The sequence below is a fragment of the Rhamphochromis sp. 'chilingali' genome, assembly GCF_963969265.1.
Source record: "Rhamphochromis sp. 'chilingali' genome assembly, chromosome: 17".
Lineage (NCBI taxonomy): Eukaryota > Metazoa > Chordata > Actinopteri > Cichliformes > Cichlidae > Rhamphochromis > Rhamphochromis sp. 'chilingali'.
Genome location: NC_137944.1, coordinates 23,079,425 through 23,094,389, shown reverse-complemented (window position 1 = coordinate 23,094,389; position 14,965 = coordinate 23,079,425). Strand labels below are relative to the sequence as shown.

The following is a 14,965-nucleotide window of genomic DNA, read 5'->3' as shown; positions in this document are numbered from 1 at the left end:
GACTGCAAAGACTGGACATCACTCTAAAATTTATGAAGAGACCAGAAGAAATGTGGTCATCTGGCAAGTAGTCTTCATGAGTCTGGGCTATGTGGTAGGGTAGGGTGGTAAAACAGAAGCCTTTTCTCACTTCCAAACATCCAAGCCTGGCTACATTTTTCAGCATTTTTCTACAGGTTGACCTAAAGGGGGCTGTGCAGAGGAGACACCCTCACAGTCTGTTAGATTTGGAGTGCTTTTTGCAAAGAAGAAAGTTGAGATGTACTCCCCCTAAAAGACTTCTGTATGCTCCAACAAACTATAAGTTTTAGTTCCACTGTACAGGTTATAGATCGCATTAAAAGGTGGAAAAAAAACCCTGCAAATATCTTGGTATAATTTTACGTTAACATCAGCAAATCCTGGCATTTTAACAGAGGTGTGTAAGCTCTTTATCTCCACTGTAGCTTATGAAAAGGTAGGCTAGCGTCCACCTTTACACATCAGGCAGTCATCACCATTTAACTAATGAAAAAATAGCAGTTAAACCATAATAGGTACCCCTCAGTTTTCAGTCTCACTACTCTTAGCTTTACCTAACAAAATCAACACCACTGGCTCTGTTAACCCTGGATTTACAGGTCCTGCTGAGAGGTTTACAATCATAAGACAACATCAACAGATCAATATCAGAATTTAATAAGAGGTCGAGGGAAATGCTAAAGCCTGTGGGAAATTGCACCAACAAGTTATATTAAGATTGTAATAAATATAGACAAAAAAATATTAGTAGCAATTGGGAAATGCTGAATGCATGAGTAAAAAGCGAATGGACAGGAATGCATAATGATAAAATAACCAAAGACAGCACATCATAAATCAGTTAGAAAGTATATAGAAGTCGTCATATATAGTTGCAGTTTTATTTAGTTTGCTTCTGGCAGCAAATAAATGTAAATAGTGGAAAAGAAAATGCAGTACCACCAATGATTATAGTTCAGATATTCAGCAGCCAAAGCTCCTACCAACTCTATATTACTCACTTTCTTTTTTTTTGCACATCCTGCCCTTGTTTTCAGTGGCCACAAAGACCGAAAACAACAATAACACTTAAGTAGGTCCAACTATTCCACCACACATTTTGAAACGTTCATTTAGAAAAGTTTCCTGTGCTGTTAGATGTGAAAAATAAAATCACTTAAAAACTAACACAATCAATTAAAAACAAACACAAAAATCCCACACAAAGTACAGGTGACAGTCATGTCTGAATTTAGAAGTAGATGCTTTCTTTGCGCACGATGCACATCAGCAACTTGTAAACTGCTGCAGCTCCGCAACTCCATGACAGCGAGGGTTTGTTTCAGGTGTTACGCTGGTCAACGATGCTGTTCTTGTCACAAAAACGCAACAGCATTATACCAACAGTGCACACTGTGCTGGTGTGCACTGTGTCCTGTGAAGCAGCACAAACACCCTCCAAATATATCACAAAGTTAAACACACAACTCTCTTAACACAGGATTTTCACAAAAGTTGAACTATATTGAGAGCTACTATTATAATCTAAATTGGAAAGGTCAGACTTACTGCAGGACAGCTAAAGGCCACATTAGCTTCAGCTAGGCGTAAACCACAGTGTTGAGAAAAAAAAAAGAAAAGAAAAATAGGAGTCTATTATTCTGGAGAAAAACAAAACAAGGCAAATTACATGCAACAGTAATTTTTCATTTGTGCTGGCAGTATATATGTATATATATTTAAAAAAAAAACTTACTGCAACTTTACTAGTACAATATTAATTTCAATGTCCCAACTTATTACAAAAACATAGTGATTGTACCAGTTTGTACTAATGCCACAACATGCTCTTTGGTTACCTAAAGTGGTTAGGTTTAGTGTGATTCTCCTATTTCTGTTTTTCTTGCATATATAACACAAGCTTCTCTTTGCCGGTTTGGTCCGTGACACCGAAGCTGACTAACTCATTAGTTTTGCTACCGAGTACCAGTATCGGTCTCATTTGAATACAAGCCAGTCGTATAAAAAGAAAACATTTAAAATAACCTTCTGGCCTGAATATCACAGGTGATATTTAAGATTCACAGTCTGTAAAAGCACTCCAGGTCCACGGGAATACTTGGGTAAATAAAAAGCACAAGCTGAAGGTCTTTCGTCCTGCATGATTTGCATTCAGAGTAAGCTTTTAAAAATCAGAAGCTTACAATGCATGAATACAGTAATTTCTTTAAAAACTAAGACTTTATTTAAAACTCTGTTCTCAATCCTCATCATAAGGCTTTCCGTCAAAGCAGGTAGCACAAACACTACTCTAGACTTGGACCTTCGGGTGGGCGGCAGGCACACAGAAAAATCTGCATGAAGACGTGCTACAGCCATTTGGTCAAAAAAAAAAGAAGAAGAAGAGAGAAGCAATAAAAATAAAATAAAATAATAATAATCCCAAAAAGGACAATGACGTATATAGCCAGGCCTGAATGAAGAATCTCAGTTCTTCAATAAGGCAACATTTCCACACTAAATGCTTAACTGAGCCAAAAATGATCATTGGTTGTGACTACAGGCACTTCTCCTATGGGTTTAATAATAGTGTTCAATAACTACAGCATTACCGTGTCTGCAGTTACTAGTGTTGCGACACAACCGCCCAGTTACATTATCATATTGTGCAAAAAAAACAAAGACAACAAACATTTCATATCCCTCTTGGTCCAGGAGATGCACTGCGTAATTTTTTTTTTTTGTAAGTTCTGGTACCTCAAATCATACCAAGGGAGTTATAAGATTTCAGGAAGGCTCAGAACATCCTTCAAGTCATTCTTTTTCCTCACATCTACACCTGCAAACCAAGTGAAAGAGTATTAGTTTTAAAAAAAGTTCAAATACGAGTAAATATTTTGATAGCAGAACCTGAGGTTTGAAATCAACTTACTGAGCAGCTGCTTACACACGGGACTACGTCGCTGAGTGAGATTGCTTCCTCAGCACCACTTTCTTCAAGAGTCCTAGACTGAGCCCTGAAAACAACAGGAGAGTCATGAGGATGCATTTGAACCTTAACACAGTACGAGGCACTGGTTGTGGAGGTGAAAATATTAACAGAATATACACTGCATTTTTTACAGAAAGCTTTATGAGCTAATTCGACGCTTGTTTCCATGCCTAGAATCCTGTGCTGCTTTGGGAAAATGTTGACTTTCCTGAAGTTCTGGTTAAGGCACATTTTTGTCTTCTGAGAAGGCCTCACTTCCAATCTGTGCATCAATGGGTCATTCATTTATTCCTAAGTTGATTTGCATTCCACTTTTCAAAGTGTTTCACAACTTGAACAAAAGCCACACATTAACCAAAGGATCACACGTTCATTCCAACATACACACTTCCATACACGCAAAAACAAAATACTGAAGAACACATCATGTGAAAGCTGACCTATCTAAAAAGGAGTTTAAAAATGTAGGCCTCTAATACAGCCTGAAAGAAGCACTGCATTTCGGATCACTTTAAATGGGAGAAGTAGAAGATTTCTTACTTCAGAGAAGGATATATAAAGTTCTGTTTTAGGTGAAACTAAGTGTTTCATCTTTAAAGACATTTTTGTTTGAATATGTTATTACTGTGTTGTTGTTGAACTTTGTTTTGTTTCTGGTATTTTGTCCAGCTCTTGTGGTGATTCAAATACACCAGCAGGTGTGTGCACTTTATATCCAAAGCAGAACATTTAGTAGATGATTACAAGTTACTTCTGGTACTACCATATTCAGTTAGTGTAATTAGACATTAATCAATGCATTCAGATAACACTGGTGTGTTGTAGGAAAATGTGTGTGTCTGTGTGTACTGTCATAAAAGTGACAGGTGGATCGTTAATACACAAACTATTACACTATATGTCCCCTCTTACCCCTTGGGGGTGCTGTCTTCCTCGTTTTGCTTGTTCGAAGATTCTCCCCGAGTGTTAGACTGAAGACGACTTGCTGGTAAAAATCTGGGGCTTCCCAAGGAGGAGATGGCAGTTTCAACAGCGCTAGCAACAGGGTTGCATGGAGGAATGGTATCTGGGAGGAGGTCAGGACGACCTGCGAGCATAACTGGCGAGAGGGGACAAAACCGGTTTATTGCTGTGTTGAAAAAGAAGCATCTCCCATAGTGGTACATGTAAGAAGACTAAATGTTTGCAGCTGTCATGAAAAATATGAAACATAAATAGTTCCCCATAGAGAAGTTAAAGCTTCTGTGCTCTTTCATCCTCACTTTTGTCTGCTTCGCTGTCCTCTCTGGTGTCTGAACTGGCTTGATGTTGGAGCAAAGGACTCTGGGCGGTGCTGCTGCTGCTGGCTTGGGTCATCAGAGAAGGTCCAGAGCCAGCCGCTCTTTTCACAGGACCGGCTCCTGCACGGCGCTTCTTAGACGGGGAGGTCTTCACTAGATACGAGACAGAGAAACTTTGAGTCTGTGCAGTAACACTGGTGTGACAGAGTCATGTTCAGACGGAGACAACATAAACTTACATGCATTCTTTCTAAACACTGTGTTGCACATAAACTTCTGAAATCGCTCGGCATAGAAACCCGGTCTGTGCACTGATACAGTGTCCTGAAAAAAAGAAATAAAACAAGTTAAAATCTGTATTGTTAAATCATTGCAACCAAACTAGCTAGTACTAGTAAGGGTCCTTACCCCATCATGAACCAGAGCCTTCCAGGAGTGTTCAAGCTTCTTTGCCAATCTGAAAAAACACACACACACTCTGACTTGATGGTAAATGGTAACTAGACTGGTTCTTATATAGAACTTTTTCTACTCTAACTGCTCAATGCAGCTTGCCTCATTTACCCATTCGTCCAAGCACTACTTTTTCCCCCCTCTATGCTTTTCATAAAATTTAGATCCTCAAACAGAAGTATTTTCTTATCACACGCTCACTGTAGAAACATTTGAAAGTGCCCTTGTAGTTTTATCTGGATGCTGAAATCCTGTTTACTCATGTCATGTGAACTCTATTTTGGATGTTGGCCACACGTGTCCACAGTGGAACAAAGAAGATCATATTTTAGTCACCACAGGTGGCGTCATGGTTACATGTTGGCAGAGATTTTCCAGTATAGATAACGTTTATTTGCACAGTTTCTAAATAAAGTAACAAAGATTCATTGCCTCACTGACCGACCGTAGTCATTCTCTACTGTCCGCTCTGACCTTTAGTGTAAAACGTCAGGTTAGCTAACGAGACAGTGTACCGGGGTTTAACACTTGATACGGTCCCTGAACGCATTCTGAACAGACAAAGACGGAAGCTGCTGCTTTCCTGTTCATGTGCTTCTTTTGTTATGTGAGCTCAATGAGGACAATAAAGTGAATTATTACCTATAAGACTGAAGAATGTCAATAATACCGATGTACACCAGCAGCCTCTCGCCTTTCGAGTTTCGTGCAGGGATTCCTCCCGTTCTGCAAACAAAAACACCTTTAGTCTTCTGTAATTCTTCTCAGACAGAAACTGGTGGGACAAGCCTGCTCGATACGATCACAGACACTCCGTCACTCACCTGTCCTCGGTTTCCATGGATCCCATGCGTCCCACCTCTGCTTGAATGGCCTCTATAGCCGTGCTGTACAGAGCCTTTTGAACTTGACCCTTTGCCCCAGCCCCCGCCTCCTCGTTGGCCTGCTCCTGACAGGCCTGATCTACGTTATGAATTCCCACCAGAAGGCTGTAATCCATAATCTTGAAACTCTGCAGGAGCTGGATGGAAATTAAGGAACATGAGTACTATAAGATCAGGAGGACATTTAGAGGGAAGACATTTTACTGATTCTATCTAAACCAATTCCAACACTGTTATTATTCTGGTAGCCTCATGTTTTCACAGTTCTCACCAAGCAGTCTCTCTGGAGGGTCTTGCAAAGAGCATTGTACTTATCAGCGTCCAACGAGAGCCCTTCAGGCATGTCCTGGATGAAATCCAGGTCCTTATATGTGGGTACAGCCTTTTCTCTTTCTTTAGCCGAGGCTCGTCGCTTGTAGGTAGAGCCCTTTAGATCATACTTGAGGTGCATTCGTACTGCACTAGGAAGCAGATTATTCATGACTGCAATGCGGATGTTTTTACCAGCTGATTGGACGCAATACAGCCCATAAAACTTTGGTAATAAGGTCCGCTTGTTCTGGTTCAGGTTCTAAGGCAGAAAGAAAAATAGTAGGAGGAAGAAATATGGACAAAATGAAAAGAAACATCAGTATCAGCGTCACCAAAAGTTAAATGAATGGTTGACTTAAGTAAACTGATAAAAAAAGAAGGCACATGTGCCAGAGCAAAAGTAAACTCAGTCAGTAACAAGCATGTCGAGTGCTTTAAATGAAAACCAGACTAACTAGTTGAGAGAGACTTTAAAGACAAACAAAGCATTTTAGCAGCTCAAGAAAACAAAGTAGGAACAATATTTGACTGCAGAGTGTTACTTCAGTAACTGTAAATACGGCCTCATAGTTCCCGTCTTGCACCAACCCGTTTGGCTGCATTTTACATCCATGGCTATCCAGATGTGACCTTTGATATTTTGCCTCAAGACAAAATGACAGCTTCTGATTTTATTGTGTTAGTTGACATGTTTTGTAAAGTCACAGTACCAAATCTAATCATGTCGTCCTTCAATCCAAAGAAACATATCTGCAAAATTTCTCAGGACACTCCTATTGTGAAATTTTACTAGAATGCAACAATTAACACACGTGAGGTGAAAGCTGATCTTTGGCCGTTAAATTCTAATCAGTTCCTTGAGTTAAAGTTGATAATGAATAAAATTCCCAGAAGGAGTACCAAGGGATATCATGATAATAATCGTAGGTGGAGTACATGAGGACAACATAAAAACATAATGCCCACAGCTATGGCAGTTGCAGACTAACAAAACAACTGCAGATTAGTTTTAAAGGTAGCAAAGCGTCGCTGTAAAAGCGCCACTGATATCCAAGACCTTGCATTTGATAGTGATAACAGGATGATGATTAGGACATTTTGTGACCATCAAATCATACCATGAAGTATCCAGGCAGCAGTTTCTGCAGAAATTCTGCCTCTTTGTGCTGCACCGTCTTGATGATATACTCATCATCTCTAGAGACGTAGAACAAAGATCCACTTGCCCCGGAGTTGGACAGCTCGATCAGCGACTCGTTACACAGAGAATACTATAAACACAACATAAAAAAACGGTCTTTACACATGTGATTAAAAGCAAAAAAACACAATCTTATTGCTACATTTTACACATGAATGCTGACTGAAGCCATGTTCTCACTACAAAGCATACAGAGTTTGGTTTGGGCGAGAGGCAGGACCTGGAGGGAGCATGCAGGAGGCAGAAAACATGAAATATCCAAATATCTCCAATATCTGTCAGTCTAAAAAAAGTTTAAATATACATTTAATCAATGTGATATCTTAATAGAGGCCAAAGAAGTGCAATTTCAACAACAGGTCTCCGTTTTTCTACATGATAATGAAATACTGCTGTAGTAAATTAAAGAAATCTGTCAGCATGCTTCTTTAGGCTTAAACTGTAAGAAGTAAACGTGTAAAATTACAGATATCTATAATTGAATTTTCTTTGGTGTAGTATGAATGATGATGGGAGAGGTCTTGATCAGTAGGAAAAGCTGTAAAACTTCTAAATATACAGTTGAAAATTATGCCCTCTTTCACATTTTTTCAAAATCGGCGGTCCAAATTGGAATTGTCACCAGTCCAATTCTGGCCCCCAGCCTTACATTTGACACCCCTACTTTAAAACCGTAAGAACAGCATCTCCACTCCTCTCCTGTGTCAATACTCCATTATTCACACTTCCCTAGTCACAGTTACTCAAACACTCCTTTTTCCCCAAAAGTGAACTGCTCTCTTTCCTCAGAAATATTTTGGACAACAATTGGTGATTATACAAGAATACCATGTAGTCATCGGGCCGGATGCCAAACATCTCTCTGAAGTAGCGGAAGGCCATCGGGGCGTATGTTTTGAACCTGAAGTCTCCATAGTGGTGTGCTGGTGTCAGGTTACTACCCTCACTGCAGGTCACAAACAGAGGAGCACAAGATTATTTTCCACACAGCTTCAAAGTAGGCTTGCAGAAGTAAAATATCCTGATCCTGTCTGCACACAGGGCAGACACACATTTCATTTCCTTTACAAACTAATTCATCGTTACAAACTGACCAGGGGAAGAAGATGCTCTCCACCACCTCAAAGTCCTGCAGCAGCACATCTCTTTCAGGTTTTTGACTTAAGCTGCCTATCGTGTGCGTGATGCCTAACTGGATAGCACCTTTCAGAGCTGATGATGTTGTCTGGAAGAAAGGAAACTTACATGTATCAAGTGCAACAAATGCATTTCAAAGTGAATACTTCAAGAAATTAAGTGGCATAGGGACTTGCAAGCTTTGGCAGGTGGGAGACACTTTTTTTCCAGACATTTCACTAAAGATTAATAGATAGGTTAACTCAAAAGGTTCACCAAACAGAGCCCATGTTTACTGTTAGGTGGGGTGGTGGTGATGGTACAAACACACTCAACATTCAACATTCAGCTGAGAGGCAAATCTCTACTGGGACCAATGTTCAGTTTGCTTTCATTTTCACTTGCTATGTGGTCAGGTATAAATGTAAAGCCTACAATGGTTTAAAAAGGAGGAAAATATTCCGGTTTGGTTCAAATGTACTCTAAACAGTGTGAAGTACCACCACAGCAACAAGTGCCAGCACAAGTGCACATTTTACAAGTGCTATTAGTGGCTGCATTTTCAAGTCCACCATTTATGCTTTTTCATATGCATGGTTACAGTGGTTGTTGCTTCTATTAAACATGTACAAAGCTTCAGCTTCCTTTAACCTGACATCCCTAATACCGTATGTTCATATCAAGCTTGTCTGTGAGCACAGTAGCCCACCCACCTGCCGTTCAAGCATGCTGTTTAGGAAAGGAGGCCAATAAGAAGGGAGTCGGCTAAAGGAAGAAAGAAGGAAGTTTAGGCATTAGTCACACAGGCCTTGACTGGTTAATGACCCATCTGGAAACCTCTAGTCACTTGGAAAACTGTGTATACCCCGACAGGTTGAAGAGCGGTTGCTGAATGTCGCATGGTGAACTCACTTGCAAAGAAGATGCTGCACCAAAAACCTCTTTGTGACTGCTTTGCTCACCTGGAGTTGGCACAGAGGAAACCAGCTTGTCTGCAAATACTTGCTATTTAGTTGAAAGAAGTGCAACACAAGCTGGAAACGGAGACCATTTGTCTTAAAAGTAAAAGTCGTCCAAACAAAGCAAGTCACGAATGGTCTCCGTTTCCATTTTGCACTTTTCGCAGTTTCACTCCCAATTAGCGAGCAGTTTGTAAGGGTTTGCACACAAGATGGTGCCGTCCATGCAAAAATGACCAAAGCAATCGGAAAGATGCTTGTGTTGCAGCCCTGCATACATTTTTGCAACCAAAGTGACTTCAAGCAAACTCCAGCAACAGCCCACAGATTACACACACTTTCCTTGTGACCGGTAGTTGCCAGGGGTCACTGACCAGTGTCTTGGCCTATGCGAATTGGGAAACTTCACCTTCACACCAACTTCCCAGCAGCTGGCAGCAGCCTCCAGTAAACCAGTTGGGTAATACTCACAAACAGGTACTTCATTACCTTTTCTATTGGTCTAGGCCTGTCTGACTGGGGCCTTAAACAGTGTGTTTCAAACAGTGAATGAACAAACGGCTGTTCCAAGGTCCATTATAGGATAAAATAGGGTTATCTTAAAATATGGAACACTGTTTTGGTGGACTTCACAAATTGTAGGAAATGTAACTATAGCTCCCAACAGCCTGTAGAAACACCCTGTGGGTGTCAAGTTCAACTGAATAATCACAAAGAAGTCCCACAATGAGGTTTGAAGAGAGGGAAAAGACACAGAGCACTTGCGTTATAAGGATTTCCAGATTATGAACACTAGCAGTAAGCGGAGAGCACTTATTCAAGAAGGCAGGACAGATTAGATCATATGTGTGGGTGATGAAGGGTTAAGCTAATGGCAATAAAAAGAGACTGCTGTGCGTTTCACAGGCCAGAATAGTGAGCAGCAGACAAACCAAGGCACAGATTTATAAATTTTGAGATTACACTACTATCACTATTTTACAAGCCAAATAATTCATTAACTCATCAAGAGAACAATTGGAAGAGGAAAAGATAATGAAAGTTTTTGTAAGATGCAGCTCTACAGAGTGAAAAAATGTGCTTAAGTCTGCAATGGCTGATCCCCAACCTTCTTGTACGTCGTCTCCCCAGTGGGATCGATCCCACGATGCCCGATTTTTTTCAAAGCCTGAGATGTGCTAGCACTTGGACCCTGTCAGTATAAACATGGCACAAAACAGAATTACGAGAGGAAAAGAACTCATTGTAAGTGCAGGAACATGTAATATTCTCACGATTCAAACAGGAAGGCACAAATGACCTGTCAGCAGAATACGGGCTAATCCCAAACTGTTTATGGGGAAAGAAATGTGCAATTCCTAACTGACCGAGACAGATTTTCAGTTTCTTCCCCACAAATTCCCTCATTTCTCACCTCAGCTGAAGCATTTTTTCGAGACCCATTCAAGTCTGGAATCAGAAAGAAAGACATAATGTTACACAGGAAATTACACACACACACACACACACACACACACACACACACACACACACACACACACACACACACACACACACACACAGGACAGGAAATGAGCAGATAAGGCAAACAGTTATTACAGTGGATGCAGTAATGTCAAACAACACAGACGGAAACAGCTTCTACCATTCCCTAACGCTGAAAATAGAGAGTGCAGCTGAACATGCAGACACACCTCAAACATTACCTCTGAAAGAAGACAGTTTCCTCCAGAACTGACTCTGCAGGTCTTTGTGTGCAATGGAAGGAATTAGATAAGGATGCTATTAAAGTGAGTTCATACAAAGCCGGTGAATTTCCTGATGTGTATTACACTGTAATATTACTGGTGTTTGAACTTAATGACACTTAGCTTCCGTTCATCTTTAAGGAAACACACTTGTGAAAATGACACAACATCATGATGTCTGCAATTCACTTTCCTTTAAACATTTATTATGTATATTACAGCACCATTTCCAAAACAGCTGGGACACTGTGTTGACACAAAAAATTTTTGTTTTTTTTTAACAAATATGTTTATTCTGAATTTGATTAACGCAACAAATATCAACAAGGTTCAGACAACATCACCAGACGACTGTAATAAGGAAGATGACTGGCCATTAATTTGCAGAACTAAAGCTGGGGAGGGGTTTGCCAATATTTCTAATCTACACAAGAAGCAATATTAAATGCCTGTCATCTTCAATGCTCAGACAGCAATGCAATAAAGGCAAGCACAATCCTGTTGTGAACAACCCTCATAAAAATCATTATCAGTGTACACAACTGCTGTATCCACAAATAAAACTAAGACAACAAACACATTTATTTTAAATCCAGAAAGGTTTTTGCTTGCTCTAGGCCTGAGCTCAAAACTGACTATTGAGAGTTTCTCCAGCATGTCAAACATTTTGGAGCTTTTTGGCTTTCAGTTAAAGGAAATTTGCCAGGACTGTGATAGTAGAACCAATAAAAATAATAATAATGATGATGATTATGTCAAAGGTATGAAATCTATAATAAAACACACAAGACTGGAGACTTAAGCACCAACAAAACCAGACGGAGTTCCTCATGCAAGTCACTCCACCATCAAGAACCCCGAACAGCAAACACTCAATCACCTTTCATGTTTAAGCATGAGGTGGGGCCAGTTAACAGGCTTCTATACAGGGACAGCAGTTGCAGTATGTTTAAATGTAATGCACGTGACCTTGGTTATTAAAACGCATTTAAATACACTAACTTCGCTTGGGTTTATAAGTCTGGCTGCTGCATTTTGAACAATCAAAAGACTGTACAATGATTTGTGATTGATACCTGCTAAAATAATTACAATAATCCAAATGAGAGGAAATAAAAGCAAGAATGATAGTCTTAGTGCCACTAAAACTGAGTATCGATCTTGTGATATTCCAAAAATGGTAGAAGCACTGGGAGACACTTCTCAAAACTGAGGCTAGAATCAACTAAGAAAAGAGCTGATGCTTGGATCCACCTTATTTGACCAATAATAAACAACTTCTCTAAGCTTCATTTTTTTTAATAGCACACATCTATTTTTGATTTCAGTTAAACAATTTGTAAGAATGGCAAAGTTTGTGGGTACTTTTTATAAGATTTCATTTACTCTAACTTTGTTTGTGAAATGGCCAAAACCAACAGGAAAATACTCAGACCTCTCTTGACATAGATAACAAAGACTTTTTGCCTTCACTATATATGGACCGGTTATGTTTAGGTTCATAGCCCCATCCCCAAAGCCCATTGTAAGCCTCCTGCTGCCTGTGGTCTGGCAAATCAAAATGCGAAATCCTTTTTGGATAGCATGAATGCCTCATCCTCTGAGTTCAGGGAGGGAAAGACCATTCAGACTGCTATCAGTTCAAAAAGCCAAAATCTGTACTGGTATGGGAGGGCATTAGCTCACAAGGCAGGGTTAACTCACACATGTGTGAAAGCATCATTAATATACCAATTTTTCTCGCTACATACGCAGCTAGAAAGACAGCTAGTTTTGAAAGAGGTCCTTGTTTAATCCAGTAAGGACTTATTATTATTATTACTGCAGTTCCAACACCCACTAACAAAAATGTGGCATTAGAAAATGTAAAACTAGTCAAAGGAGGCCAAAATCTCTTGTTTCAACACTTTATTATTCACACTTCCTTAATTTCAGTTCCGGTTACTCATCGCTCCTTTCTTCTTACAGTCAACAACTGGTTTCCTTTCTTCAGAGTCTATGCTGTTCTTGTACATTTCCATAGAACGGATGCTGAGTAACAACATTTTTCTGGAGTAGTGACAGCAGTGACAGGGTGTATATAAAAGTGTTCAGAGGGATAGAAATAGTGTGAAACTGTTGTGCAGCTGAATTCCTGTGTTAAGCAATAAGGAGAAAACAGTATGTTTTCATAACTAGAGCAGTCAGTGTTGAACATCCTCCTGTCCCAAATGAGTTGATGGCATCAAATTCAAAATGATTATATATTTCTACGTTTACCATTTAACACAATGGCACAAAACTTCTGGAAAAGCGCTCGTTTTAATCTTTAATAAAGTGAGGCAAGTACGTAAACTTTCTGTGAAGCATGAGATCCATGTACTTTGTCCTGCAAACCACTTTTTTTTTTAAAGATCAAATCAAGGACAGCCAGAAACATCTGATTTAAGATGTAATTATGTACTCGGGCCAAGAAAAGTGGCCTTTGTACTCAATTAAAGTTTTGTTTTTTGTTTTTTTGTTTTTTACCTCAGATGCTCTGATGAAAACTTTGTGTCATAAATCTACTGTGATGTGAGGTAAATAAACATATTTTTTCCATTTTCTTTCCTTTTTAGTACACATTAAAGGAATAGTTAAGATATTCTGCGAAGTACTTTTATTTGCTTTCTTCTTCTTTTATTTGAGATGCCCCAAATTTACTGAAGACAAAAAAAAGGTTGTCTTTTAACCTATTAAGGACTCTGTTAAATGGCTTCAATTATACATCTATATTATACATAATTAAGCATAGTTTACATACGTGATGTCAGGTAAGCATTTTTGGCTACTCCTCTATTATCCCCAGGTGGTCCCATATGAATGGACCCCCACCTCTTTATCTTGAGTACACTACCATGTGAGACCTAACCGTGGGTCATGTCTCAGAAATAAGTCATCGCTTATTTCTGAGACATGCCTTGAGAAGTGAATCTGTATGAAGCAATTAAAGTTATTTCAGGCTATATGTTGTATGCACTGGCACGAAAGGTGGTGTATTACAACACAGTACTTACTGCCAGTCTGGCCCTGTAGCCCTGGAGGCTCTTCTGCAGCTGTGGCCATTCAGACAAGAAACTACACTCTGGACTTGATTTGGAGGAAACTGGGGGTCTTTATTCACCCCTTCAAATGTATCGGTGACGTCAGTTCAGCAAGGCGTGGACCTGTGTGGAAAAAATGCCCAGCTCAAGAACAGTAAACACTCTACATGATTTCATGCTAGAAATACCAACAACAGCCACGTTGAACAGCTCTGCTGATGGAGACAAAGGTGACATAAACAGGCGGCAGCTTCCTACCAAAAGCGACTAAGCATCGAGTAGGCTATTAAGTAAATTAACTTTTAAAAAGAAACACACACACAACAACACAGAGAGGCTAATGCGTGTTGTGACATGTTAATGTGGGAGATACCGAAACGTCTGAGCAGCGCTATTCAACTGAACATAGGCGACAACGCTAGCTGCCGCTGCTTTAACTTTTCTAACTTTAACCACACAGATAAGTCTCGACAATACACACAAAACATTAAACTTACCAGAAAATCGTGTTTAGACGTTCTTATAGCTTCTAATTAAATTTAAAAAATACTTTTTATTCTTTTATAAAGGCGGTGTTTTCCTCAAAACAAATAAACAAGGAAGCAGTGCGGAAGCGGCAGTTTTGTTTGGGCTGCTAGTCTGGGCAAGAACAGCATTTCCGGTGGGGAAATATTTCAGAATAACATAGGCACTTTCAAAATAACATAACACCACCCCATGATTTAAGAACCTTCTAAAATTAATGTAAAAAAGGTGGGGAAAACAAGAAAAATAACTTAATCTAAAGAATTAGTTAAGAAGCTTTGTAGTGGGAATAATAAGAAATGCAAAAGTAGCTATTTTTAAAAACGTAGAAGAGAGAAATAACTTATTTGTACTGCTAAACAGCATTTTAAAAAGGTAGAAGTAGCAATATTATCATGTAGTAAAATTGTTTTGTTCAAAATGTTATACATTG

The 14,965-nt window shown here is 39.5% G+C and overlaps 1 protein-coding gene across 2 annotated transcripts; it reads right to left on the bottom strand.

Moving 5' to 3' along the window:
- Window positions 1–165: 165 nt before the first annotated feature.
- On the bottom strand, window positions 166–14,650 carry pip5k1aa (phosphatidylinositol-4-phosphate 5-kinase, type I, alpha, a). 2 transcript variants are annotated; one of them, XM_080863990.1, is made up of 17 exons: window positions 14,505–14,650; window positions 13,981–14,130; window positions 10,904–10,945; window positions 10,612–10,646; window positions 10,306–10,389; window positions 8,217–8,347; window positions 7,951–8,068; window positions 7,040–7,192; window positions 5,881–6,180; window positions 5,550–5,746; window positions 5,368–5,451; window positions 4,681–4,729; window positions 4,512–4,596; window positions 4,255–4,425; window positions 3,905–4,091; window positions 2,933–3,017; window positions 166–2,839 (listed from the first exon to the last, which is right to left on the bottom strand). In XM_080863990.1, exons 2-17 carry the CDS (start codon window positions 14,027–14,029, stop codon window positions 2,834–2,836), a joined length of 1,776 nt encoding a protein of 591 aa, XP_080720116.1. In that variant the 5' UTR covers window positions 14,030–14,130; window positions 14,505–14,650; the 3' UTR covers window positions 166–2,833. The 2 variants fall into 2 exon arrangements, with proteins under 2 accessions (XP_080720116.1, XP_080720117.1); XM_080863991.1 differs by lacking the exon at window positions 10,904–10,945.
- Window positions 14,651–14,965: the final 315 nt, after the last annotated feature.